General features: G+C 42.8%; 4 protein-coding genes, 1 long non-coding RNA gene and 1 other non-coding gene across 9 annotated transcripts; 2 read left to right on the top strand and 4 right to left on the bottom strand.

Moving 5' to 3' along the window:
* Positions 1-431: 431 nt before the first annotated feature.
* LOC117844191 (uncharacterized) lies at positions 432-1436 on the top strand. The gene is made up of 2 exons (XM_034724949.1): positions 432-850; positions 1082-1436. The coding sequence occupies exons 1-2, from the start codon at positions 432-434 to the stop codon at positions 1434-1436; spliced, it is 774 nt and encodes a 257-aa protein (XP_034580840.1).
* A 1151-nt stretch (positions 1437-2587) lies between these two features.
* Positions 2588-4584, bottom strand: LOC117842686 (uncharacterized). The gene is made up of 3 exons (XR_004637554.2): positions 3702-4584; positions 3189-3265; positions 2588-2774 (listed from the first exon to the last, which is right to left on the bottom strand). It is a non-coding gene; the product is annotated as an uncharacterized lncRNA (long non-coding RNA).
* Positions 4585-6679: 2095 nt separating this feature from the next.
* Positions 6680-11097, top strand: LOC117845253 (carotenoid 9,10(9',10')-cleavage dioxygenase). Of its 3 annotated transcripts, none has more exons than XM_034726217.2 (13): positions 6681-7030; positions 7118-7264; positions 7645-7747; positions 7846-8105; positions 8178-8369; positions 8968-9046; positions 9144-9225; positions 9385-9447; positions 9528-9666; positions 9781-10102; positions 10336-10394; positions 10474-10629; positions 10721-11097. In XM_034726217.2, the coding sequence occupies exons 1-13, from the start codon at positions 6893-6895 to the stop codon at positions 10823-10825; spliced, it is 1845 nt and encodes a 614-aa protein (XP_034582108.1). In that variant the 5' UTR covers positions 6681-6892; the 3' UTR covers positions 10826-11097. The 3 variants fall into 3 exon arrangements, with proteins under 3 accessions (XP_034582112.1, XP_034582108.1, XP_034582109.1); XM_034726218.2 differs by having other exon boundaries at positions 6684-7030; positions 8190-8369; XM_034726221.2 differs by lacking the exon at positions 9385-9447 and having other exon boundaries at positions 6680-7030.
* On the bottom strand, positions 10634-14048 carry LOC117845254 (iron-sulfur assembly protein IscA-like 2, mitochondrial). 2 transcript variants are annotated; one of them, XM_034726224.2, is made up of 4 exons: positions 13786-14048; positions 13079-13209; positions 12787-12895; positions 10634-12343 (listed from the first exon to the last, which is right to left on the bottom strand). In XM_034726224.2, exons 1-4 carry the CDS (start codon positions 13951-13953, stop codon positions 12281-12283), a joined length of 471 nt encoding a protein of 156 aa, XP_034582115.1. In that variant the 5' UTR covers positions 13954-14048; the 3' UTR covers positions 10634-12280. The 2 variants fall into 2 exon arrangements, with proteins under 2 accessions (XP_034582115.1, XP_034582114.1); XM_034726223.2 differs by having other exon boundaries at positions 10634-12895.
* Positions 14049-15616: 1568 nt separating this feature from the next.
* On the bottom strand, positions 15617-15703 carry TRNAY-GUA (transfer RNA tyrosine (anticodon GUA)). The gene is given in 2 exon segments: positions 15617-15652; positions 15667-15703. It is a non-coding gene; the product is annotated as a tRNA-Tyr (tRNA).
* A 2018-nt stretch (positions 15704-17721) lies between these two features.
* On the bottom strand, positions 17722-22489 carry LOC117846056 (nucleobase-ascorbate transporter 2). Its single transcript, XM_034727156.2, has 14 exons — positions 22040-22489; positions 21754-21953; positions 21567-21664; positions 21250-21426; positions 20993-21093; positions 20469-20544; positions 19724-19968; positions 19542-19638; positions 19312-19398; positions 19057-19115; positions 18869-18960; positions 18714-18791; positions 18457-18617; positions 17722-18314 (listed from the first exon to the last, which is right to left on the bottom strand). Exons 2-14 carry the CDS (start codon positions 21845-21847, stop codon positions 18102-18104), a joined length of 1578 nt encoding a protein of 525 aa, XP_034583047.1. The 5' UTR covers positions 21848-21953; positions 22040-22489; the 3' UTR covers positions 17722-18101.
* Positions 22490-26748: the final 4259 nt, after the last annotated feature.

The raw sequence follows: 26748 nt of genomic DNA on the forward strand, positions 1-26748 counted from the left end.
TTGGTTATTCATAATTAAGTCATTGTGTTATTTTATAATAAGTAAATTCTGCACAACACTATTGTTATGTGGAACTGTTTATTAAATCTTTTATGTTGGAAAATCTCATAATGTTGATATTTTCTTAAGGGCATAATATCTAAAGCCACACAATTATAGTGAAATGGGAGTGATATCTTGAAATTATTGCAAAAGCATACATATCATAATGTACGTTGACTTATGAATATTTATTTTTGCATGGCAGGATATCTTTGAAGAAAACCTTGTTAAACATATCATTGTCAGATATCCAATTAATTAAAGCCTGGACAAAAAGATTCACTACAGAGCCTATAAATACCCAGCCCTTGTGCTTGCCATTCTCCCCAACCCAACAGCCCTCATTCCTAATTCATACTACCAAACAGTTTGTGAATCATTCAAACCCCATGGATCCAAAGTCCAATGGTGAGTGGACTGCCTCAGAGATCATGATGATGAAATCTATCATGGCTTGGCACAACACCAGTAGCAGCTACACCAGCAACATGAATAATAAGCACACCAACATTGTGGATGAGCTCCAAGCATGGTTCCCCTGGAAGGAGAAGCGTCAGGTAACCGACTTGTATGCAAATCTCATGGTGGAGATGATGCCAACCAACAACAACCAGTGTGCGGCATCGAGCAGCAACCCCGTAACTCACAACTTTGCAATGTCGGTGGAGGATCCAGCCATAGACAACATCAACGTCTTGCGCAGCTTTGACACTGAGGAGATGGGGGACATGAGGCAAGCTAAGGAGGCGCCGCGGAAGCAGCCCGCTCCTCGGAAGGAAAAGCAGTTCTGGACCCCAGATGAGCACAGGTTATTCATTTCATATATATCCTTGAATCCTCTTGCATGCACGTAACTTTTGATCTTTTGATTTATTTTGGAATGTTTTTTCAATGCTTGTCACATATTTCAATTTGAGGTATCGATTATCATAAGGCGCTGAGATCTTGTTTTTGTTATCCCTGATCACTAGATGATCGACATAATACAAGAACTGAATTCCTATCTTACTAGTTCCTCATGAACCATATCGCATTGCAGGCAGTTCCTCTGTGGTCTACAAGTGTATGGCCGTGGTAACTGGAAGAACATATCCAAATTTTTTGTTACAACTAGGACGCCGGTGCAGATCTCCAGTCACGCCCAGAAGTACTTTCATCGACAGCAAAACAGCGCCAAGAAGCAGCGCTATAGCATCAATGATGTTGGTCTCCACGAAGGCAATCCCTTGGTGCTAAATAATGCCTCTGACAGGGAACGGACGAGCTCATCTTCGCTGGTGGAACCTACAACCCGGATGACTACGGCATTCCCAGCAAGCTCGGCTGTTGTTATACCGCACAAATCAGGGGAGCGGGAGCGTCAACAGCATTCAAGCATATGCCTTCTCCGGTAGCCAACAGCAGTTCTGCTGTTGCCCTGGCGATGAAGGGTGGTAGGAGGCAGATTCCCTGGACTGGTGATCAGCATGCAAACTTTTTTGCTGATGAGTGGATTTTGAGCGTAGACATGAACTCGGTTTTACTATGGTCTAGTATCCTAATAAGGTGCATGACAACCTATTAGTTCGTCCTATACATGGATGTTAAGTTATGGTACTGTTCGTTTTGTGTCTAGGAGTTATTGGAATGAAACATTATGTTGTACCGTTATATTTATATGTTGAGTCTTCATGTTTTATTGTGTCATTGTCCATGTGTTCTTCAATTCATATATTGATTTTGTCTGTATGATCGTATATTGTTGACGCAGTTTTTTATCGCACACCAAAGCGCTAGAACGTGTGGATGCTACGAATCACCTCGCGGAGCGCCCCTGCACAAACCAGCTGTTTGGGAAATCTTACCCGGATTCTTCGGGCTCGCTACAATGACCAATCAATGCCTGTCCGGGAACAATCCTATCAGGGTTGTCATAGGATCAGCAGACCACCTAGAGCACCTTCGGATAGCGTAGAGACGCAAGAACAACAACAATTTGGGATTGGAAATAAAGTTAAGGTACTTGTATTTGATCGATTGCATACCCTCAATCGGTCATGGCCCTTCATATTCATAGAAGTAGAGAGATCTTATTCTAATCGGAGATCGTTTACCAATCAAATCCTGCGCAACTCTCCAATTCCTACTCGAACTAGCCAAAAACCGGCTTAACCGATTTGGCTTTGGGAAATCGGCTTGGCTGTTGTCAGAAACTGGTTTAATAGGTGTCCAGTACCAATTTTTATTGTATACTAGCAAGGTGCCCGTGCGTTGCTACGGCGAAACGACGTTACTTAGCGCACAATATTTTTTATCGTGTCATGTAGCGCACCATATTTTTTTATCGTGTTGCGTAACATTTTTATCGCGTTGCTCCGGCAGTTTGTTGCGTGTGCGGTCTCCGCGCGGTTGGATATGGACACGCTCACACGTTGCTCCATGGCCGAGGCTAGGTTTGCTACAGCGAAACGACGTTGCTTAGCATACGATGTTTTTTATCATGTCGTGTAGCGCACCATATTTTTTTATTGTGCTGTGTAACTTTTTTATTTTAGTAGTATTGGACTTTTTCATGCATACTTTGTTCTTTTTCAAACTAATAAATGATCCGACAGTACAATATAGCCAAACATCTACTAGATCGACAAATGCCTTTACTTCCCATGCCACAAATAATATGGTCCACCAATACCACTTATTCAGGAACTTGAGTGGCCACCACTGCAGCTCGTAGCCCCATCTGGTTGCTCATTCTGCAGCATTACAATAGATTCAATTAATAATAGGATTCCAAAAAGCATTAAGTAGCACAAATATTCACCAGGTAATCTTGTTATAGTCAGACAAGCTATGTGAACAGAGACAACTGAAAATACAAACAAAAGGAAAGCACAGATACAGATAAGCTATGTGCACAACTATGCATCAGGTAATCATAAACATCATCAAGTAAATATAGTAGAGCTATTGGAAATCTTTCCAGCAAGTTAGATAAAGGTACAAACATGATCCCATATCTCATAACAGATGGGTAAAAAAATCCTTAAATTTGACTTCGAGACATGTAAACTGAGCCATGGTACTTATATGCAACGACATATACTCCTACTTATTTCCTCCGAAAAATAGCATGACTGGAAAGAATGGGCGACGGAAGATTCAGTTACCTGTAGTAGAAATGGAAGTGCAGCATCATCAGCCAGCTGTGGTTTGACTTTCAATCCATGCAAGTCTGCAAGGACCGCTGGAAAATACAAAATAGATGACTAATCAGCAACAATGCATTAACATAGTCATTTGGCAACAATGGAAAATTCAGAGTTGATGTCTGGGACAGCAAAACAATGGTCCTCACAATTACTCATAAGCAAAAGCAGCAAGCCATAGCCAGTAAAGCAATAGTTCAGAGTTTATCGTATGACATTATGACAAGCTGAAAGAGTTGATCATAACAATATTTTTATGCATAGATCTAAATGCATATGTATTATAATCATGATAAGCTGAAAGAGTACATTGTACTGACAATTTCAGTCAAGCAGTTAAGAAGTAGATGCAACAGAGAGTAAAATATTGCAGGCAATGGACATTTTGTCAAACACCTTGCAGGCATTGAAGGACATATCGAAACACCATGCAGAAGCATGAATGGGAGAGTGGAGAGGACGCATGCTAAGTACCTTGTTGATCTTCTCCAAGGAGTCCCCGGCGATTGCTGACAGATACGTAGGCCAGCCGGCAACGACCTGTACCATGCGCACCCTGTTCGCGAAGCTGCTAGGGGCGGGAGCGCTTCACCTCTAGAGCTGGCTTCTCTTCGGTCACCAACAGCACCCATGGCCATTCGTCCACCAAGCTGGTTCAGCTCCAGCGCGCTAGTTGCGCTAGCCGGATCTGGAAGAGCTTGTCAGCTGGCTCAAGGAGCTTCGCTAAGCTCGTGTATCTCCCAAAGGCCGACGCATCTGCTAAACATCGCCGGCATCAGACCCTATCTACTCCGAGCTTGGCGGTGGTGAGGCCGTACTGGTGCGGCGCCATCCATCTCCATGGCCCCCATTTCGAAGCGGGCCGCGGGATCTCCTCTGCTAGCCCTCCGAGTCGTGGCCTTTGCCTCCACCAGTTGGGGACAATAGTACGTGGCGCACCATGTCGCCGCAAGGAGGAGGAGGCGGCGCAGGCGGCCGGGGTCGAGGCCGGGCGGCGCGGCCGGGCGGGGCGACGCGGCCGTGGCGGGCGGTCGGGCGACGCGGCCGTGGCGGGTGGTCGGGCGGCGCGGGCAGCCGGGGCGGCGAGGGCGGCCGCAAGGGGCGCTTGCCATGCGGGAGCTCGGGGTCGCCGCCGCCGTCGCCGTCCCCAAGAAGCGCTCTCCGCCGCTCGTCGTTGCCAATCACCACACCCGCCTGCCCTTCAAAACCAACTCCGTCTACTTCGTCTTCGCCGGCCTCACTCTCGAAACCGCCAAGCGCCCAGCCAACCTCGCCGCCGAGGCCGCGCGCAGGGGCAGCGGCGGGGCGCCCCGCTCCGGCCGCCGCCGGCCGAAGAAAGGAGAAGTTATTCCCCTTTAACCCCCTCCCTTCCCTCCTTTTTCCATCCGACACCCAGTCTCTTCATAATAATGGACTGCGGGTTGATTCACGAAACTTAATGACCACGACGTACGAAAACCCACGCAGAGACGTTACTTGCTTTAATAATAGGTAAAGATACGTATTTTTTTTTCATCATTCTGTGGTTAGTATTCAATATACATGGCCCGTGGTGTGCATATTGCCATGCCGCCATTTACCACCCCGAACCATAGGACACTCTTCAACCTGCAACTTAGCCACAGCAACCGTTTTGTGTATAAATCACTATTTATAGACCATTGTCATGTAAAAGCTTTTGTAAAATATACATTTAGTATTCACTAAATACTTTTTGATTATTTATGCCTTCAAATTTTTGTTGGCCGGGTGTGCATACACACTACTGGAGAATCAATCATTAATCTACCTACTGCTTTTCGAACCGGTACAAGTGCAAACATCAGTACCGGGTCTAACGGCTAGACCCAAGGAAGTCCATTAGTACCAGGTGAATGACTTGCGTTTCGGGTCCTCAATTGGACGCTGAGAAGTGCACGACGTTTGTCAAGTATGTGTGTGCTCTGGCATGTTAGTATCGGCTAGACGATCCACCCGGTACTAAATGTGACCTATTAGTACCTACTATAAACTAAGATTCTTCTTCCTCCCTGAACTCGAGCCAACAACCATTTGACCGAGCTCAGGCTTCCTTCTTCCATGGTGACCTAGGGGAGGTGCTGCCCAATTTTTTTAACCATTTCGTAGGGATTTCACTCTCCAAGTATTCTAAAGGTTAGCAATTTCATCCTCCCTTTTATCCAAGTGCTACGTGACTGCTAGTTTAGTACCGGTTGATGTTACCAACCCGTACTAAAATGTCCCTTTAGTATCGGGTGGATGACCCGGTACTAAAGCCCCCTAGTAGCGATATAGCGGTACCGGTTACAGAATCAATGCTAATAGGGGTTAGGATCCAATACTTTAAGTTTCTCCAGTTGTGAGATATGTCAACTGCACCTAAAATTCAAAACGCGGAGACCCCAGAAGGAACTTAATACGGTGAGATACCTAACAAGAAAAAAACCAAGTTTCCATTGAGTATTTAAAGGAAAACATCATGGTTAATACATCTGATTTCTCTTCTCAGTATCTTCATCGTCAACCTGATGGCTTGTGAGCTGGCTTGAATTGGTAGTTTAATTTAAACAATTTGAACCTGAATTTGAAGTTGGAAGTCCAAAAAAAGACTTATTGAATTTCAAAAATAATATGCAAGGAAGTGGTTGCACATCCGCTGGTTTCGATGGGAAGCGAAGTATTGTATATAGATGGAGCCATGGAGGCCAAGTATCATATCGTGGAGTCCTCGTGAGGCAGGTCACTCAGATTAGCCCACCATAATCCCCTTGTTTACTTCCCTCCAAACTCCCAACTTTGACACTATGCAAAAAGAAGATTCCCCATCACATCAAACTTGCGGTACATGCATGGAGTACTAAATGTAGACGAAATCAAAAACTAATTGCACAGTTTTGTTGTACTTTGCGAGACGAATCTTTTGAGCCTAACTAGTCAATATTTGGACAATAATTCACAAATACAAACAAAACGCTACAGTGTTGCATTTATGGCAAAATGCCAATTTGGCACCTCCCAACTTGAGAAGTAAACAAGGGCTATATTCGACGGTCTTCCTTGTCTGTGGATGCTTCTTCAATTTTGTATTACACTTCATCAATCACTCACATTGCAATCAACGAACAAGTTGAGGTGAGCTGATCGACTGACGCACGTCCTGGAAATACAAAATGTCGTGTTTTCGACGACATGCGTTTTCGCCTACAAAATTTATCTATGAAACCAGGAAAAAGCACGCACAAGTGCCACAACATGGCTCTTGTTTTTGTCTAAAATCGGAGGAGTCGTCAGTGTGTTACGAACTTCCCGGTGCAGGTTGGCAAGGTGCAGACAAACGTGGCACTCTTATCCGTGAAGAGAATCTGAAGGCACGGATGCCACATCCGGGCTCCAGCTGACGACGAGGACGAGGACGCCGCCACAAGTCCACAATACTATATTGCAGTGGTACAAGGTGCAGGTCTTGTTTAGTGAAGCCTCTGCACGGCTCTGTCCGTTGTACCGGCGCCTTCTGAGCCGCCAAACCAGCAATAAATGATTGGACTCGCAACCAATTGTTCCTAAGAGAACAATGCGAGAAATGAGTAAGCGACGAAATCTGGGTGGCATCTCTTCACTTCCTTGTTCCCCAAAATGGTTAGGTTTCACCACCAGTCCATGAACAAATGGTCATCAGGATGGTGAAAACGTCAGCTTCATTTCATCCCTGTCTCTATGTGTCTTCTCGCGCCCATGGTGGGCGATCATCCATGTCTGCCAGCGCAAGAACATCATCGGCGACATCTAGAAGTTCCGGCCCGAAGGTATCTCGCAGCCTCTCTCTAACCCACTCCCCTGATGACTCTTCTCAGCAGCCTCATGTGGCCATTGTGTTCCTCTTCTTCCTTCAGAAACCTTTGTTTGGAGAGCTACTGGGGCATCTTTCGTGGAAGATGGACGAAGCCTCAAAGGTCCTGAAGGATGTCCCGCAGAGATTTCTGGACGCGCTCGTTGATTCAATCTTCAAATTTACAGACGAACCTCTGAATCCCTCCGAGGTACTCCTTGTATTTATCTTTATAAGGCGTGATATGAATTGAATCTCTGAATCCCTCCGAGATACTCCCTATGTTTATCTTTACAAGGCGTGATATGACTTGACAGTCTCCTAGATTACACTTTGATCGTTCATTTATCATACATTATATTGTTTATGGTTATAAACTTATAATCATTGGAAAGTATATTTGATTACGAATCTAACCATGTCAAGTTTATATTATAAAAATAAAAAATGTTGACTAAATTATTGATCAAAGATTGTTTATAAAGATGAACAGAGGGAGTACATTGTGACTTCTGAAAAGGCAATAAACTCTGAAATGCTACAGCTTTTTTTAAAAAAAAAACATAACGAGTATTTCGGGCGAGATTGCAGAGCAATTTTGCACCGGTTGATGAAATCAGTGAAGCTGTAGAGATATACCAGATTGAAGGAGCGATACCGGAAGATTTCCCTGAGGGGGTGTACATCAGAAATGGTGACAGTTTGTCTTTTCTTGTTACTTTCTCAGTCCAGAAGCAGGGAGTTGATTGCAAACCATATCCTCATCCTGATTAGTGAACAATTCTGACATAGGTTCCAATCCACTATTTGGTGCTCTCCATTCCACGGCATCAATCTTCGGAAAATCCAGGGAGATATGGGTTGAGGGTGAGGGCATGCTCCATGCCCTCTACTTCACCAAAAACACTTCAGGCTCCTGGTCAGTCCGCTATGCCAATCGCTATGTGCAATCCAAGACACTCAGACTAGAAAGAGCCCGGCAGAAACCATGCTTCCTCCCTGCCATTGAAGGTGACTCTGCAGCCATCATCGCCGCCTACATTTTCAATTATGTAAGAAACACTCTGTAACCACGAATTAAAAGCACAATAATACTAAGTATCTGACATTCTGATATGAGTTAGCATGAAATGCAGATGAGGTTTGGCAAGGTGAACAAGGACATCAGCAACACCAACGTGTTTGAGCATGCCGGCAGGGTGTTTGCTGTTGCTGAGAACCATCTACCCCAAGAGATCTGCACAGGTAACCTCGACACTGGTGATACCTGGGACATAGGTGGGGAATGGAATCGACCCTTAACAGCTCATCCAAAGGTATGGACAACAGTTTATTTGTACCCTGCAGAAGCTAAATGAGTTCATAAGTATCAGAGTTACTATTAGAAGTAATTGTACTGCTGTCCGTGGCACGTGTATCACACTTTATCTTAACAAAAAAAAAACAGGATAGCGACTTATCTGTTATAAACAATAGTCAACAGTTACATCTCATGCAAAGTCATGTACCTGTCATCTTCTGTGAAGTATGCTAATTATATATCTCATACATCTAAAAAAAGAATAAGAATGACTTACCTTTCGTGTTAGGCCAAGTCATGTGCCTATCATACTTTTTGAGGAAATAAATCATGTGCTTATGCACTCGAAAAAGATCATCAGATGTTGCAAAGTCAGTCCCGGGTTTGCCTAATTGCTTTCTATTTGGGCCTGTAACATACTGATCGAACAAAAAAAAATTGGAACACTGTATTCAATATATCCCAGCAGAAAAAGAGGAAATATTTTTACACGAGGGTATATGTAACAGGCTAGCAGATAATGATGAATAACTACAAACCAGAACATACTGCATCTCTTTGCAGTCAATACATAATGAGACCCAACTAATTCATTCTTATTCACATAACCTTAGGTAGCTCCTGGATCAGGGGAACTTGTCATCTTTGGAACAGATGCAAAGAAGCCATTCCTAGTAATTGGAGTTGTCTCAGGTATTTTATTTCCACTAGTTTGCAATTTTATATCATCTTCTGTATGCCAAGGTTGAGATCAAAATAAGCCCCCAATTCAAGTTCTACTTGACTGCAGCTGATGGAACCAGACTAAAGCATAGGGTGGACCTCAAGCTGGACAGATGTACACTTTGTCATGATATAGGAGTTACTCTAAAGTACGTTCATCCAAGCATCATTTTCTCCCTATAACTCTTGTACTGATTAAAATGCCAAGTGAACTGCATTTATGAAATATATCAACCTTAATGCTGACTATGCTAGAATAAACTAGTAGGGCACTAGTAGCAATTATGAATTTTAGTCTCTTGATGTAGGTACAACATAATCATGGATGTACCACTTACTATCGACATCATTAGACTGATTAAAGGTGGTCCGTAAGTAATCTTGAAAAACATTCCAATTAAAGATTATGTGGATAAATTTGCAAACCATAATACCAAAAACCCTGCCACAGGTTGATTCAGTTTGAGAAGGAAAGCTATGCAAGAATTGGAGTTATGCCCCGTTATGGTGATGCAGATTCAATTATCTGGTTCAATGTTGAACCATTCTGCATGTTCCATCTTATCAACTGTTTTGAAGAGGGTGATGAGGTATAACAATGCTTAGAGTGGTTCGCCTGTCCCATATAGCTGTAATTGTATTGATCAAACATTTGTTTATTTTACAAATAACCCATTACAGATCATATCTTTCTTTGCTACTAGATTGTGGTGCAGGGTCTTCGTTCACCAGACTCCTTAATACCTGGCCCAAGACTTGCACACAACGAGTATGACTCAAAAATATCTGAGCCTGCAGAAGATAACAAGTCAATGAAACAAGGAACTAGCAATGAATTTTCCTTTCGGTTATATCAGTGGAGATTAAACTTGAAAACAAAGAGTGTCTCAGGGGAATATTTAACTGGAACAGAGGATTCACTGGAGCTCCCAATGATCAATAACATGTACACAGGCTTGCAACATAGTTATGCCTACGCACAAGTAGTGGATTCTTTAACGAGTTCTTCTGGCAACTGTGAGAAAGGTACTGCTGAAAAATGAACAGAATTTTGTATGTATTATCAACTTAGAATCTAGGTGGGAAAGGAAATAAGTGACATTTCAAGGTTGTCTTAACTCAGCCATTCCAGACTTTGGTCGAAAAATATTTTTTATGTGTTCAATTTGGATGTTTGAAAAAGGTATATGTAGATTTGTCTCATAAATGTAGTTTAATATAAAAGTGACACAGCTTGACCATTATAATCTAATTTGCAGTTAACCCAAAGTATAGAGGTTTTGCAAAATTCTTCCTTAAGAAGAGAAACAACACAGAGGTAAGAACAAATCTGATTGCTGAATTAATCCAACTAATCATTCCTTTGCATTCACAAACTTAAGTATGACCAAAAACAGATAGCGGGGTCAAGTCTCATAAAGATGCACTACCATTGGCTTGGTAAAGATCAGTTCTGCTCTGGAGCAGCATTTGTACCAAGAGTTGGTGGGTCACATGAAGATGATGGGTGGATAATTTCATTTGTACACAATGAGAAAACCAATACATCACAGGCAAGTTTTCATTGTTTCATACACATCAACCCTCCGTAACAAAAGTGATGCAGGAAATCAGCGTTGGAACCTTTATGTTTTTATGTTGCAGGTGCATATTATTGATGCTCAAAGATTTGAAGATGCTCCTGTTGCAAAAATAACATTGCCACGAAGAGTACCTTATGGATTTCATGGAACTTTCATCCATAGATAACCAAACCATTCATGTCATGGAACTCTTTGGACAGTAAAGAAAACAAAAACAAAAAAAACTACGCAGTTTAAAATTCAGTTCCTAAAACAAACATAGATTTGCAAGTATCATAGTTTTGGCTCTACAAAGGTTAGTGCGCAGTCACATCCCTGTAGTTGAACAGTTCGTACATTTTCCCCATGTCAGTATTTTGTTTGTGGTGGCACCTGCAACATTGTACATTTAAATTGAACACTTGTTGCACAAGTAAAATAAATTGTATTCAGCTAGCATGAGCATTTGGCTTGCAGTTATAGCTGTCAGTTATAATCAATTTCCCTTGAGAATTAGCATGATTATTCTGGCAGTAGCTTGAAAGATTATGTACTAAATATCTAATTCAATACAACTGACATGCAGAACAACATCAGTTTCTGCTGAAAACATGAATTTACTGTTCCAAAATACTTTGAAAAAAGAAAACTACTTCAGCTGAGCCTGCTGAAGACTACAGACAAGTGAAATTTAGGACTTGAAGAAATGTTAGCATCACACAATGTTATGGGCTGACACCAGCTGGACATCCATCTGCCGGACCAGCCAAGCAAGTTATTTGTATCTCAAAGTTAGTAGTTAATCTTCCATTATCTCAAGGTTAGGATTGAGTTTGTAAATTGAGGGATTAGATTAACTACTTAAAGTTTGTTAGGGGCGGCTGTAAAGTCAGACAATCAGCTCATTGGGAATTGAGAAAGATGAATCCAGGTTACACCACTCATATACAAAACCCCTCTCATGTTTCTCTCCCTGTACACACATCTTCCTCTGTTTTCTTCCTTGCCACAAGCTTCCTTGTACCTCTTAATGATCCAGTTGATATAATCTACTTCTCCAATTCCTACTCTAGCTACCCTTCATAAGCTCAATCCATAAACATAATAATTCAAGCGCTGTATTGAAATCATCGGAATTCTTCAGTTATAATAATGTGCTATGAAATATTCAATTTGTGAAGGCAATATGAATTTATGAAGTGTAATGTCTGGCTATTAAACATTAGAAGAGACTTCTGTTTTTCGGTCGCAGCAATGACAGCACTCAATAAAGGGATAAAAGGGCCAATTGCATTCATACCACTCTTGAGAGATACTTTTGACCTTTTGTTTGTACCATCAGAGTAGTGAATGATATGTAGGGTCTAATAGTCATTGAGAAACTAATGGCATAGACGAAAAGTGCAACTCAAATGGTGGTGTAGATGCAAATATTACAAGGAACTAAATGACGAAACCCAAATAATTCATGTTCACAGCTTGCTATTGACAAACAGGACACATAATCACAAAATGCAGATATTATCTCAAAGGTACCTTTGAAGCCACCAAAATATTACTGTAAATCCTCGTTATCAAATAAGCATATATGAAAAATAATGATTTGCAAGGTTACCTCTCTTCAAAGATTTCAATACTAAAATTATTTGACATTGAATGAACTTTTACAACTACAACCCCCAATTGCACTTGGATTTGCTGATACCTACATATGCACAAAGAAAATACATTACTGAGAACGGGCCAATGAACTTTAAGTGGCATTAATGTAGAAGTTCCAAAAAATGGTAAGAATGGCCCTCAATGTGGCATTGATTCCAAAAACTGAGACAGGAAATTACTGCTGGGAAGTAGAAATCTTGGTGGGTACCGGTACCAAAAATAATGATGCCATAGAGAAAATGCCATTCTAAATACTTTTTTTTTCTTTTAGACTCAACTTGCTGTTTACATATACCTTAAGCAGATAATTGTTGAAACTTTGAAAGTTAAATGGTAGAAAAACATAAAAAGCTTCTTCGATTAAATACTTCACTCTACAGTATTCAAGACAAATCTGCCATAAGCTCAAAAAGGTGCCTTGAAATCCTTGCTTAAACAGAAATGTTCATAAGTTGAATAGAAGAGATAGTGAAGTTTAAAACTAACAAGGAATGCTGCACGAATAAGTTCCTCAACATAATCCACGGTTGCACCTTTCACAAACTCATACGAGACATTGTCAACCACCAACTTAGCACCATCTTTCTCAAAGACCCTGTAATGGAATTAAAAAAAACAATGAGATGTGCTATTATATAATGGTAATACTTATGGAAAGTTAGGCTTCATGATTTCCATGAAAGCAATGCAGGTATTGGTCACCTCATATTTACAGAATCCTTAAAAGAAGCGATGACAAAAGAAAGGTCAAAGAGAGGGGGAAACATATCCAACTAACCTATCATCTGCATTTGTCTTGTCATCGGGTAAGAAGGCGAACTGGAACCCAGAACAACCACCAGCTTCAACACATAGTCTCAACATCTTACCTTTGTTGCATGGTTCTTTAGTGTGCAACTCTTTCAGTCTCTTCAAAGAACAAATCACCCAAATAAACATTAAGCATGACAACCAACTGAACAAATATGCATAAGAAGCAACAAACAGTACCAAAACTGACACTTCTTTTTCTTGTCGAATTATAACTATTTGCTATTTTCAGTGGAACTAAATATTCTTTTCTCCATTTTAATCCACTAATGATAAGATAACCGGAACCGAATTTACTATTCTTACTAGATTGATAAGGCAAAGAAGTAATGGTTTGATAATCACGGGCAGAAAATCATCTTCCTGTGCATCCCCTTTTATGGGTTCAAAAGGAGTATTAGTCCTAGGCATTGCAACAAAGAACAAAAAGGGTGCTTTCCTTAGCTGCAACGGTACATAAATGTAAAAATCTTAGGGGCTGTAGAGATTCTGTGGATGCACAAAATCTGTGGATGCACAAGCTACATTCTTTTGTTTTCCCAGGTTTACAGACTAATGATAACGTTGTCGCAAACCTCAAAACAACCGCCCCCAAAATCGCTGTAGAGATTCTATTTCCAGCGAAATGTGCATTAGTTAACGGAGGAAGGAATTGAGCGGCGGGGAGCAACCTACTCGGATGCGATTCTCCGTCATAACGACGGCCTCCGGCTCCGCCGACGACGTTGTCTCAGCGGCGGCGGTGACGACGGAGGAGAAGGCGAGAAGGCGGTGATTGGCGCGGATGCGGCCGTTAAGCAGAGGCGCAATGCGGCGGAGGAGTGGGGGGCCCGCCGACGCCATCGCCGCCCTAAGTCTGGGGTTCCGTCACCGGCGGCGAGATGCGGGGGAACGCGAGGCGGGGTGCGAGAGTGGGACCCACGAGCAGCCTCCCTGGGACCGCGCCCTCTCTGATTTCTGAATAAATTTATTTTGGTATTTTATTTTCCTTCGCCGAGGTGCGAATACTTTTTTGATCAGAAATACAAATTCAGATACATTTATTTTAAATCATTTTTATATTTTAATACGAATATCTAAATTTTTGTATAGATTGACATATGAGTTTGCAACCGCTAGGAACACTTAATTTATATACATCTTTTCATATATGATAACATATTTTTACTTATGTTAGTATTTAAAATGTTATATTAGTATGGACCAAGTAGTCCATATAGATGGGCTCCACAGAAAGTAGTTTTAGTTATTAGTATTGGCACAACGTTAAAAGTAAAAGAAGGTAGTAAGTTGGATCCCACGATTGAGCCCACAAGCCAATGTTTGAGCAGGGGAGAGGTAGTGTGTGAGGAGAGAGTGATTAATGTTTGTTTATTTCTTATTATGGGCAGCCCATATGCATATGGGTAGCTTTTGCTATGAACTACCTTAGGGACTGGTTGCACAATGTATAAAGATAGGTTGAATACATTCTTTACTGCCTATGAACTGCTTTTGTTCTTCATTGTGATCGCCTGGTAGGGGCGAGTCTACCTATGAGAAAGGTGGGACTGCCTCTTTCAATTTTCACCGAGTTGCGATGTTAGCTTGTCAGGTTGGTGTGAATTGAATAGATAGCTCCACCAACACATAAAGAAGATGAGAGCTCATAACAAACGGTTCAATCCCCAATTCCCCATCGATGCTCTCTCCTCTCTCAGCTATCTTTTCATTCTCTCGTAATTATGAAGTCGGAAAGTCTGTTTGGTTGGACTCCAAAATTTGGACAAGTCCATAAACTTTAGCATTCGTTGGTTGAAATCTAGAAAATTGATGCGCTAAAGTTAATATGCAAATAAGCAATGCTCACCCCACCCACATTTTGGCACCCAACCAAGTGCCCTCATTTGTGCTAGCATGAATCATGAACATTAGCATTTATATTTTGACATCAAACCAATCTATGCCTAAAATTTTAGCTGTCACATTTTGACACCTAACTTAGTGCTATCCTAAAATTATTGCCCTAGTTTTAGCAGATAAAATTTTAGCATGCTCATATTTTAGCCTACTCTAGTTTGGAAGGGACAAATTTTGGAACCCAACTAACCAAGCTCTAAATCCTAGCGTTTGCAGATGTCCTTTGTGGGTTTAGCTAGGCCATCCATTCCCAAATTAGATGTGGTTTCCCTGGAAGGCAAAATCTTGGTGGCCGAACACAGGCCCTGTTAGATAAAGACGAAGATGTAGGTGAAGGGACCGTAAGTCCGTAACCCTCCTATAGGCTATAGTCCGACAATGTTGTTAAGGATCTATTTATTCTTCAAATTTGGGATATCGTATTCTCTCAAGAAAATGTATCTCGTATTTATCCGCAGATGGGTAAATTACGAAATCATTTTTTTATCCATTGGCCATTCCAAGAAAAAAATATTTTACACTCCGCAAAAAATTACACGAAGGACAAAAACAAAATTATTCGCGAAGAGTTACCTTACAGTTCAAAAAAAGGACTACTAAAAAAATATCCGACCTGCCGGATTCGAACCAGCGACCTAAGGATTTATCTGCAACACACTACAGTCCTCCGCTCTACCAACTGAGCTAAGGTCGGCTTGTGCTGATTTTTCCATTAACTTATACATGGCTGTTTAATAATGTGTATCAACTATGGCGATCCTTTTCTGTTTGGTTTCGTGCTCAATAGTCAATATACAGAAATTATTTGCCTCAAAAAAAAATTGTGTATCAGCAGATTGGTCGTCAGACTGACAGCTGAAATATTGACTTTTTTTTACTGTCAAATATAATTCCCCAGGACCTCGGAAAATTGAGTGGGGACCGTCCCCAAATTACTTCTGTGCGGACCCAACGGATCGTGATGATGTGCCGTTTCCTAGCCTATCGCGCGCTCGCGTCGTCGGCTTGGCTCCGATCTCAGCTTGCATGCTTCGCCAGTTCACCTCCGCGTGTAGCGTGCGCCGTGCCGACGAGTGGTCCTGGACTGGAAGCCCGCAGCAGCGCCGCCGACGTGATCTCCGTCCTCCTCAACCACCGCCGCAACTGTCTGCTGGTGGCTCCCATCGTCCGCCGACGCAGCTTCACACGCGTCCCCCCGTGTCCAATACTCCCATGTCCGCCGCCGCAACTCGTCCGCTGGTGCCCCCTCGTCCGCCACGGCACCTCCACCGTGTGCACGGGTGCCGCCAACATGCTGCTCATGGTTCCAACACGGCCTCTCAGGCTCTCAATTGTTGCAGTGCTTACAAGGCATTGCGTAATGCGTCTCATCTGTTCACTAGTGTCAACGATGCCTGACTTCCCTGCCTGAAGAAGCTGCACCTTGAGTTCGTGAGGTTCAATGATCCATTCAAGGTGGTAATGGAGAAGCTTGGGTTAAGACTTGAATTTCTCTCGGTTCACACTTGGTTCTTTGACTTCTTTCGAGGTAATGTTTGATGCTTTGAAGATTCTGCCCATTATTGAATGCAAATATGATCAAACAATTATTCAGAGTTTGATGATGCATTAGAAACTGAATGACTGAATCATGCAGCCAACATTCCTACTTTGGAGCTGGATTCATGACACATTCTGTACCATTTTAGAGCTGATTGCTCTTCCTGACAATGTACTAACTATTATATACTAGTAATCTTTTTATATGAAATACACGCGGATGTTTTGACATATTCATGTGAAGAAGAATGGCAGGTTTCGTTCACAAGAAAACTTCTGAAATTCTGAAAAAAAATGACAGGTTTTACATCCTCTTTTGCTGCCTTTACAGTGTGGCCTGACACCCATCAACCCCAAACCAAGACAATTACAGTGTCATTCAAAATGAAAGCCTATAATAGACAGTAGTAACAGGTGCCAGTGTGTTGAGTGATGTTACTTACAAGAAGATAAGCATTTCATATTGAATAGGATCACAATCACCAAAGCAAGAACCTATCTCGACCAGAGTGTCAGAGCTGCTCATTTCTCGGCGCACTGGCCATTGTTCTCTGATTTTTATCAGGGCAGCTCCTGCAACCAAATTAGATAATATACATCCATCACGGGGTTCAGGTACAAACAACGAAGTATACATGATTCGTTTATGGTCAAGGGAAGAAATCAGTTTGAAGCAAATCAGGAACACAAAGAATAATTGAACCTTAAGCGGAAGAGAGGGACGACAACGGACTCGATTACGCCTGCGGTTGAGGGACATGGCGGCACAGAACGAGGCAACTGCGCCGGCTACAGACGACCCTGACACTGAGCGGATTAGGGTGCGTTTCTAGGAGCCGAGCTGCGGTGTCCATTTGACCATTTCGTCTAGGAGCCGAGCCGCATGACGCTGGGCTGTTGGAGAGAGACGAGCCGAGCCTTTCGCAGGCAGAGGATTGCGCGCTCAAGGAGGCGTCGTTGGATCGCGCTCAGGTCTCCGCACGGAAGGCATCTGGGATGGGTCCTCACGGTGAGGCGTTTGGGAACCGTCCCCACCTAATTTTTTTTCCAAGATATACCTTCCTTAAAAGTTCCTTTGCGAAAGAGAAGAATAAAGTAGTACCACTTCACATAAAAAAAGGAATAAAGCAGAAGTAGCAGCACTCCCAGTGGCACGTGAGCTTCTGTGACAAGTGACAAACTGTAACCAAATTTCCATACATGGATTACTACTAATGAAGCCTGCGTTTTCCTCTAGAGAGAGGAAAAAAAAAAGGCACCGCCAAAGACAGTATATCCGCAGCATAAACCATATTCTCCTATGTAATCCTAAAAACAGAAACAGGTGACAACGTGCATCTCTAAAATTCCACATTCTGGTTCCAAATCGTTGATCGATGCTAGAAATGAAACGGTTTATGTACAACCGACGGCCGGCAGGGAGTTAGCTCCTCCTTTGTCCAACTTTTTCTCTTGTTCTACTCTCTGTGGGAACGCACTTCTGACTGTTAGGCGCTTGCCCATCAGTTGAGACCTTGGCTTTGCAGTATCTTGACTTCAGCGCGCGGTTTGCCTCATGATGGGGGGAAGAATCTGTTGAGGTTGAAAGGCAGCGTGTAGAACTCTTCGTTCCTACTGTCGCCTCGGAACGTCCTGAATCGTGCCCACCATGGCATTCCTCTGTCCCTTGCCGCGTCTCTGACGTCCAGTGTGTTGTCAAGGAGTACCGCCACGAAGAGGGCTACGGTTGGCGGTGATGAGAAGATGGTGTTGATGTAGTCATTGAACTGCATCAAAGGAAGAACATGTTAGACAGTTTCAACTCTGTTTTCATACTGTGCAATAGAAGATGGGTCATATTCGTTACTGTTGTGCTACTACCCTACTGCATTTTGCAAACTTTAATTCTTTGATGGGAAAAGTACCAACCCATCCAGCCTTTGTGTGCGCTGGGCCCTGTCGAGAACTCGTGGAATACCGAGAGAAGTACTCTGGTATAGATAAACCAAGGAAGAGTGAAACACCAATGATGAAGAGGTTGCGCATTGAGTTCATGTTGGTGAACTGCATAAAGGAGAGCCCCACGGCAGCTGATGGCGCAACAAATGAGAAAACTTAGTTATACTGTTCAAAGTAGAATAAGTTACAACAACAGGGTATTTCACTTCGTCTGCTGTGATGCTTACCGACAATTCCAAACATAACACAGTAAATGGCAGCAAATATTGTGAAGGGAATGGAGGCAAAAAGTGCTCCAAATTTACCTGCACACATGATGTGTTCAGAATTCTGAAAAACTAACTAATGCAGCCTAATGTTACTGGCTCGAGAGAAATGTTACCTAGCATGGAGAAGAAGATCATGAAACCTGCAGAAATTTGTATCACTCTTCTGCTACCGACTCTTGTTGATCCAAGGAGTCCGACATTCTCACTGTGTTGAAGGCATTCATTCAGTATGGCCTTAGGCATGGAGTTAAAGAACCACCACAAATTGAATAATTATGTATCAGTAAGGTGGTGCACTCACACAGAAACAGTAGAACCAGTTCCAGTGCCAAATAGGCCATCTAGTAGGGTGCCAATGCCCTGGATGTATCAGCATAGAAAAAACATTAGTTATCGAACGATTTTACTACTGCAAATATCTGATATTTTTCTAGTCTGGGTAGGTAGTAGATTATTTGAACTGAAGTTTTTCCTTCATCTAATAAAAGGAGGATTATTTCCAACTTGATAGATATTCACCGAGTTCTGTTGAGGCCAGGATAATAATGTCACTAACCTGCCACCCAATGCCTCTGCTCAGGACATATGCTGGTGGGGGTGTCGCACTAGCCAACCGGGCAGCAGCTTTGAATGCTCCTGTTGTCTGCAACCCTCAAATATTTTCCACCAAATCAGATAAATACAGAAATAAGCCTAATATTGACAGCACCGCAAATTACTATAAGGTATGATATAGAAAACACTTTACAAAATTGCTATGCATGGTTTTAGTGTGTCATGATATACCTCGATTAAAGAGACCACCACAGCAGCCATCATACCGAAAGCATGGTCTGCACTGAATGTTGGTGCGCCCCATTGTAATGGATACGGAATGCTTATCCTAATTAAAGTGCAGGGGAAAGTCACATGGGAGTGTAAAATATGGATGTTAAAATGATTGAATATATACAATGAAATCTACAAACCATTGTGATGAAGATATGAGATTGGCAAGGTCTGTTCGGCAGTTGATCTGAGTGACAAGTGCCGTGTGCTTGTATGCACCACTTGCTGTGAGGATGTGGGCATATACCCAGACAAGAGCGATGCACATCAGCATTGAGAACCTCTCCAACACAGGAACGTGCCGAACATTCACGTGCTTCAGATACTGGGAAAGCGCAACAAATAGGATGAGCATTGGAAGACCAATCTCCACACATTTCCCAACCTGCAAATAGTTTTCTTGAATTAGCTTACTAGGATTATGTAAACCATAGCAATAGAATGCCAGCTCTTGGCTAATAGTGTAATCCCACATATTATAGCTGGATAATTGATTTCCTATGACCAGTTTCAGGATGTTGCATTTTAAGTGTACCGACAAAACTGGCACATGAAATGATTTTTCAAAGACACTAAATATTACTACAAAAATGACTAGATCTCACCTACCGAGTGTACATATTTGGTCGTTGACACAATGTAACGTGGGTAACAATATATGTCCATAATTTAATAGAAAAGGTACGAGATATACTCATACTTCAACTATAGTAAAGCACAAATCTCATATATCAGGAGCACTAAGGTAGAAAAATAGTTGAATAATGTTTAACAATGGAAATAATATTGTTGAGGATAATATTTTTCAGTATGATGACCATAAGGAATCAAAGTGGCTGGCATTATTGTAAACATAACAAAAGTAAGGCCAACTAGAGCTTTTACCACTGGGAATCCTCTCTCAAAAAGGCCAAGCCCCACCAATGCAATGACGGGAACCATCCCAAGTGGGCTAAAGAACCTGCAACATGCACATCAAAATGTTACGTTCTTATTCCTGCCGTCGATCCGAAGGCAGCAGCCATTCCCATCACTTTTGCATATTTTTTATTCTCCCATTGAATATCATATTAACGTATTGTACTTTTTCCTAAAGTGATGCGCGCAATTCAAACAGACATACTCATAAAGTGGATGGATAGCCAAAGGACCCAGACTAGATTGTAAAGAATCAACAGATAATGATCCACGTATTGACCATGTGGCCCACTATACCGAGACATGGCAACATGTCGTACTAAAGTTCAAACATTTATACTGAAGGGCCCCTTACCTTCATCATAAGAATCTTAACAAATTATTCTTCAGACATTCAGATATGTCAAGGAAATAATTTATGCACTGGATATGGATATTAATAAATAATTACATCATGCATCAACTAAGGCAAAAGGGAGAGTTCCTTGTACCTAGAACATATTGCCCACAACTGGCTATATCCAAGAATTATTTGAATGCTTGAGGATACAATCAGCGAACCTTGTATGGCTCTCATAGTCTGAAGAAATCTCTGCAAGCAAGAAAAAAGGATTAACTTTTCGTACATACAAACATGGAATTTTCAGTAGTGCAGTGGCCTCATGCACGGTATCTATTTTTTGACTCTAACATGAACTTCTGTTTTTGAGATACATAAACAAATTTAGGAAGATAATTGCATACTTACAGTATGGCCATCAGCTATTTGTGCGATCGAGGGGTCGCGGATTATGGAGAGGACTGGAACCACATATGCATATGAACCTCCCATGATTGTAGGAAGGCGAGTGCCAAATAGCGTCTGGAGCAGCGTCTTGATCCCAGTGACAAACAGCAGAGTTTGAACCACCTTGGCCTTATCATGCTTTAATTTGAGAAGGAAAACGAAAATGAACATTTCTGTAGTCACAATGGATACTTGAATTCTGAAACTTGAATTACTGCCAACAGAAACACCAAGCATCGCCGCAACATAGAAAAAATACTCAAGGACTGAAGTCTCACATCGTTTCCACCCATGAGCGGAACCAGCATTGTGGGGATCATGACAGCAGTGCCCAGGGACAGTATGTAGTGCTGGAAACCCAAAGCAATCCCTTCCCCTGCAACGTCCACGAACATTCAGAACTAGCTAGTAGCAATCTTACACACAAGCATAAACGCTCTGTCTTCACTGCGACATGGCACATACCCCAGGAAGGATTGGAGTCGATGCAGTACTCGAAGCCCTGGAGCTGGTCCATGGGCATGTGATGGACCATGTCCTCCGGCTTCACCTCGGCCATCTCCTGATGGTGCAAGTGCAACCGATGGGGCTCAAGAATTTGTCAGAGTAAGTGCGAGATGGAACCTTCGCTGGGCCTGAAGAAACGGCCGTGAGCTCTCCAAGATCTGCACCTCAAGGACAAGCAATGATCTTGGAGGTCAATTATGGACAGAGAAAAAAGGAAAACCAAGAGCGGCAGGCAACATCATACCGTGAGACCAATACGGACAGAGGCAGAGCAAAGAGACCCTGAGAACAGAGGGAGGGAGGGAGCAACGGTAGTGCTGTAGATAAACGGCGATCCAGCAGCAACGGTCCTCTTTGGCTGGGGGAGACAAATGTCAGCGGCGGCAGCGGAGGCGGTCAGAGCTCCGCGAGGATGACGACGACCAGGATGAGCTGCGCTGCGCCTGCGAGTGCGACACAGTAAAAGCACGGCGCAAGCGAACAAGCAAAGGCAAAGGGGAGGAGGAGGATGGAGGCGCCGGCCGGCGGCGAAGTAACTGGTGATTCGGGCTTTCGTGATGCCGATGCGGGAAGGATGTGTCAAAGCAGCAAAGGCGAAAGGTGCCAAAGGGGAAAAAGATGAAAAGAAGCAGAGGCGGCAGGCAGCTCCGTAGCAGAGGCGGCAGGCCATCAAAAGGCGCGGCGCGCGAGTGCGAGAGATGAGTGGGCGCGCAACCGCTCCGTTTCTTTCTCCTTGCAGCTGCAGTACCACTCTGTTTCTCTCTCTAGATTACTTATTATCAAGCTGTACTACAACGGTTTCTCTCTCTAGATTAGCACTACTAAGTAGGGTGAATGTGTGGCTGACATGTGGGCTTGGACTGACCACGTTTCAGCAGCTGCTGGCTGTTCCGCTGCAGAGGGGTGGGGGTGGTGGCGATGGAATTGGGCCGTTGGAATTTGGTGTTTTGCGGCGAGACAAGAGTTTCAGGAGGATAGAACGTGACGTGTGCAGGTGCAGGAGGAGGAGGAATGAATGCCCTGGGAGTTCGTGCGCGCGCAGTAGCAGTAATTCGGGTGGGTGGGTGGGGGTGGATGACGGGACTCCGGTGTCCTTTTGTTCGCTCTGCATTTAGACTTTGGCCTTGTTTAGTTGGCCAAATTAGGAGGTGCCAAATTACTGTGCTGGTACTATAGCACACTGTATCGTTTCGTTTGTATTTGTGAATTATTGTCCAAACATTGACTAATTAGGCTCAAAAGATTCGTCTCGCAAAGTACAACAAAACTGTGCAATTAATTTTTAATTTCATCTACGTTTAGTACTCCATGTATGTACCGCAAGTTTGATGTGATGGAGAATCTTCTTTTTGCATAGTGTCAAAGTTGGGAGTTGGGGGTGAACTAAACATGGCCTTTGTTTGAACAACTAAGGTGGTGTTTGGTTGGCTCAAATGTAACGTAATCTGATTACAGAAGGTAATGAATCCCATTACATATGTTTGGTTGTGGTGGTTTGTAATCAATTGACACTGTAATCGAATCCCTTACCTAAATAATATCTATACAAGCTTGTTACCCCTCCTCCCCCACCGTAATCAGATATAGCACCCACACAGTAATTTGATTACGTTACCAGAGTGCAACCAAACAAAGAGGGCAATCACCCATTCCACCGCCAATTACACTGTAATCTGATTCCCTTTGCGTTTACATTACCTTAGCACGAACCAAACACTATCTAAAATTACTGTAGTGTACTGTAGTGTTTCGTTTGTATTTGTGAATTATTGTCCAAATATTGACTAATTAGGCTCAAAAGATTCGTCTCGCAAAGTACAACAAAACTGTACAATTAGTTTTTAATTTCGTCTACATTCAGTACTCCATACATGTACCGCAAGTTTGATGTAACGGGAAATCTTATTTTTACATAGTGCCAAAATTGAGATACTAAATAGGACCTTAGTTTCACCGCCTCACCATATCTCCCAAAAATCTTGATACTGAATTTCTAACCTAAACGGTGCTAAATAATGAGGGCACGAAAAGGCATAACAATGAGTACATGAAATTCAGTGCCATGACTGCATATTAGACACGATCAAAATAATAAAGTTAACTCCAAGAGATCTTACAGAAACAATGTTATCTGAAGAACACGGAGCTTATGATCATAACACCATCATTTATATTACAATATATAGAGTTGTTCATAAATAATTATATTACAATATAATTAGAGACACCCATATATTAGCATTATTCATAAAGAACCGAATGAAACAACAGAAGATCAGATCATTTTTTAAACCTTGGGTGCTAGCAGAGATCATCACTAAAAGACATTGCCTACACACTGCTCACGGTATCAAATAAAATCTTTTCCACACTAAATGTAACATGGTGTCCCCAAAGTCTGCGCCGTCTTATCATCAGAGCAAGGTCTATAGCAATCCTAAACAAAGCAACATTAGCAGGACCAGCCATCCTCTCCAAAGCATGAACTGTGGTCATGAACCAGATGTTGTTTTCATCAGTAGCAGACCAAACTACAACCAGACCATCCTTGTCACCTTCTTGGCTACCAAGATAGGTCATATTGTCCCTCATTATTAGAACATCATCTCTAACAAAAGCCTTCTTGACGCAGATAAAGCAAATGAACAAGCAAACCACAAATTAAACAACGACATCCGGTGCGTCAGGTAGGGGTGATCGTCGAGATCATCGAGTGAGCTTGAAGGACCTTATCACCAAGATCAATCTACTCGACAAGAAGCAAGCCGTTGAGTTGGAGTTCCGAGCAGACAAATCTACATCGAGACAGAATCGATGCGCTCCGCGTTCCAGTCGAAAACCAAGTCAGTTTCCGCCGCAGGCTACTGCATGCGGCTCGTCGATCAAGGCAGAGGCAAATCCGATTCGATTTGGGAGATTAGGCAGACCGAGGGACCCATACCATAATTCCCAAGATGATAAAGATCTGTTACAGTCACACACGGATTGAGGCAAATAATCAGCTCCGACTCCTCTCCGTGAAAAGCAATTCTGAGGGATTTGTGCTACACGCATATGGAAAGCTACCACAAGACCTCAAAATCATAGCCTAACGTACATAGAAGATGTACGCGAGCACTACTACTCCGACGTCCAGCCGCATCAAGCCAACGACTACTTTGACTACTCATCTCAACTAGAAAACTAGTCGAGGACGCTCTACTTCGGCTACTCATCTCAACTAGAAAACTAGTCGAGGGCGGGTTCCACGTGATCAACAACTAGTCGGAAACGACTCCTACTAGTTGGCTTCATCAACAATTGACATGGCTTCATCAACAATCGTCCATGAATCAAGCTAAGTCACTTTTTTAATTATTTCATATTCCGCATGCAGGGCAACACGTCAAGTACTTATTTGTGTATGCCTCTTGACGGAAATTACCCTCCAGAGCTACACTTTGCCAATTATTCCTAGGACATGTTAACCGTCAGCCATGGGCTTGGTACACCGAATTACGGAGGCTATAGCCATGGGTTTTGTGCACTGAGTTCCGGAAGCTCCGCCAACAGGCTTGGTGCATCAAATTTCGGAGGCTATGACCATAGGTTTGGTGCACTGAGTACTGGAGGCTCACAGCGGCTACACCCTAAGGAGGCACAAATCCTATGTGCGGCAACACACACTCTCCTCGCCAAAAAGGTAGAAAAGTTCTCAATGACTACTTTACGCGCAATCGCGCAGTCTTTTTGTCCCAATGCCGACTACTTATTTTAAATATCTTATCTTAGCAGTTGTTAATCTATTCGAGCAGAACACACCTTAATTCATGAAAGCCTCGTATCTTCCGTCATGCCTAAATGCTAGGACACGAGACAAAGATCTCCATAGCAGCAGTGCCAGTACGCTTACACGAGACAAACATCTCACACGCAGTGGCAATGGCTAAACAGGGACAAGGAGCCTAAATGTAATAGGCTAACTACTTGGGAAAAATATGGTCGAAACAAGAGCATGACACACAACGTTTACATTATATTCATCACTGAATAAATTTCAATAGTTTCATATTCTACAAATATGTTACATAATGTATGCATCTCTTTTTATAGGTCAAGCTTCGGCGATGACTCTCCAGGATGCTCAACGTACCTCCAATGGCTCCGCTAAATCCAAGTCAGGGGCTAAGCACCAATTACTGCTCGGAATATCTCCAATGACTCAGCTAGCTTCCAAGCTTGGGGGCTAGGTGCCAAATAACTACTCAACATGGCTTTTACGACTCACCTGGCGCATAAGCTTAGGTGCTGGACGCCGCAATACAACTCGGATGATGGCTTGCATGAAGACTGATTATTTAATCATTCCAAGCCTCGGGTGCTGATAAGCTACACCCAACAGTTGATTTTTTCAAGACGAAGAAAGAAGATTCAAGATTTTATTGACCCTCAGTCTGATTCTTCAATTCAACCTAAGGCTCGGGGGCTACTCTATATGGAGTGCGACTTCTGCCGCCCTCCATATCAGCAAAGATGAAGATTACAAAATCAAGATGATCAAGAATTTGAGCACACCATAGCCTCATGGAAGCTTTGAGGAACTTTGAAGATTCAGCCGGACAGAGTACCCGAGAAGCACTAAACTACTCGATGAGGATCTGAAAAGCACTCGAAGGCTGCTGCATTCGACTATGAAGCGCTCGGGGGTTTGTCGGGGATAGATCTCCAGTACCCACAAGGAAGGAAGAAGATGGACTCCTACTAGGATTCCTCTGTAATCCTACTAGGACTCATACCATGTAATCCTACTAGGACTTCTCCTTGTAACCGACTAGTATTCCCGCCCCCTGGAGTATATAAAAGAGGGCAGGAGTCCCTAGATCGGTAGTTGAAGACCTCTTAGAACCACAATAGAGGACCAAACCCTCAACACCAAACAACACCCAAGAGTAGGGCGCAATATACAACACCACA

This window comes from Setaria viridis, chromosome 2 (assembly GCF_005286985.2).
Source record: "Setaria viridis chromosome 2, Setaria_viridis_v4.0, whole genome shotgun sequence".
In the NCBI taxonomy this organism is placed as follows: Eukaryota; Viridiplantae; Streptophyta; class Magnoliopsida; order Poales; family Poaceae; genus Setaria; species Setaria viridis.

What these genes read in the sequence shown, in the direction of transcription:
- LOC117845253 (XM_034726217.2), top strand. Translation starts at nt 6,893, where the DNA reads ATGGTCATCAGGATGGTGAAAACGTCAGCTTCATTTCATCCCTGTCTC. An exon ending in CCTTAACAGCTCATCCAAAG is followed by an intron (nt 8,370 to 8,967) that starts GTATGGACAACA and finishes ACATAACCTTAG; the next exon opens with GTAGCTCCTGGATCAGGGGA. An exon ending in AGTAATTGGAGTTGTCTCAG is followed by an intron (nt 9,047 to 9,143) that starts GTATTTTATTTC and finishes ACTTGACTGCAG; the next exon opens with CTGATGGAACCAGACTAAAG.
- LOC117845254 (XM_034726223.2), bottom strand. Translation starts at nt 13,953, where the DNA reads ATGGCGTCGGCGGGCCCCCCACTCCTCCGCCGCATTGCGCCTCTGCTT. An exon ending in TGACGGAGAATCGCATCCGA is followed by an intron (nt 13,210 to 13,785) that starts GTAGGTTGCTCC and finishes TGTTCTTTGAAG; the next exon opens with AGACTGAAAGAGTTGCACAC. An exon ending in AAGACAAATGCAGATGATAG is followed by an intron (nt 12,896 to 13,078) that starts GTTAGTTGGATA and finishes ATTCCATTACAG; the next exon opens with GGTCTTTGAGAAAGATGGTG.
- LOC117844191 (XM_034724949.1), top strand. Translation starts at nt 432, where the DNA reads ATGGATCCAAAGTCCAATGGTGAGTGGACTGCCTCAGAGATCATGATG. An exon ending in TGGACCCCAGATGAGCACAG is followed by an intron (nt 851 to 1,081) that starts GTTATTCATTTC and finishes ATCGCATTGCAG; the next exon opens with GCAGTTCCTCTGTGGTCTAC.
- LOC117846056 (XM_034727156.2), bottom strand. Translation starts at nt 21,847, where the DNA reads ATGGCCGAGGTGAAGCCGGAGGACATGGTCCATCACATGCCCATGGAC. An exon ending in AAATAGCTGATGGCCATACT is followed by an intron (nt 21,094 to 21,249) that starts GTAAGTATGCAA and finishes TCTTGCTTGCAG; the next exon opens with AGATTTCTTCAGACTATGAG. An exon ending in GATCTTCTTCTCCATGCTAG is followed by an intron (nt 18,792 to 18,868) that starts GTAACATTTCTC and finishes TCATGTGTGCAG; the next exon opens with GTAAATTTGGAGCACTTTTT.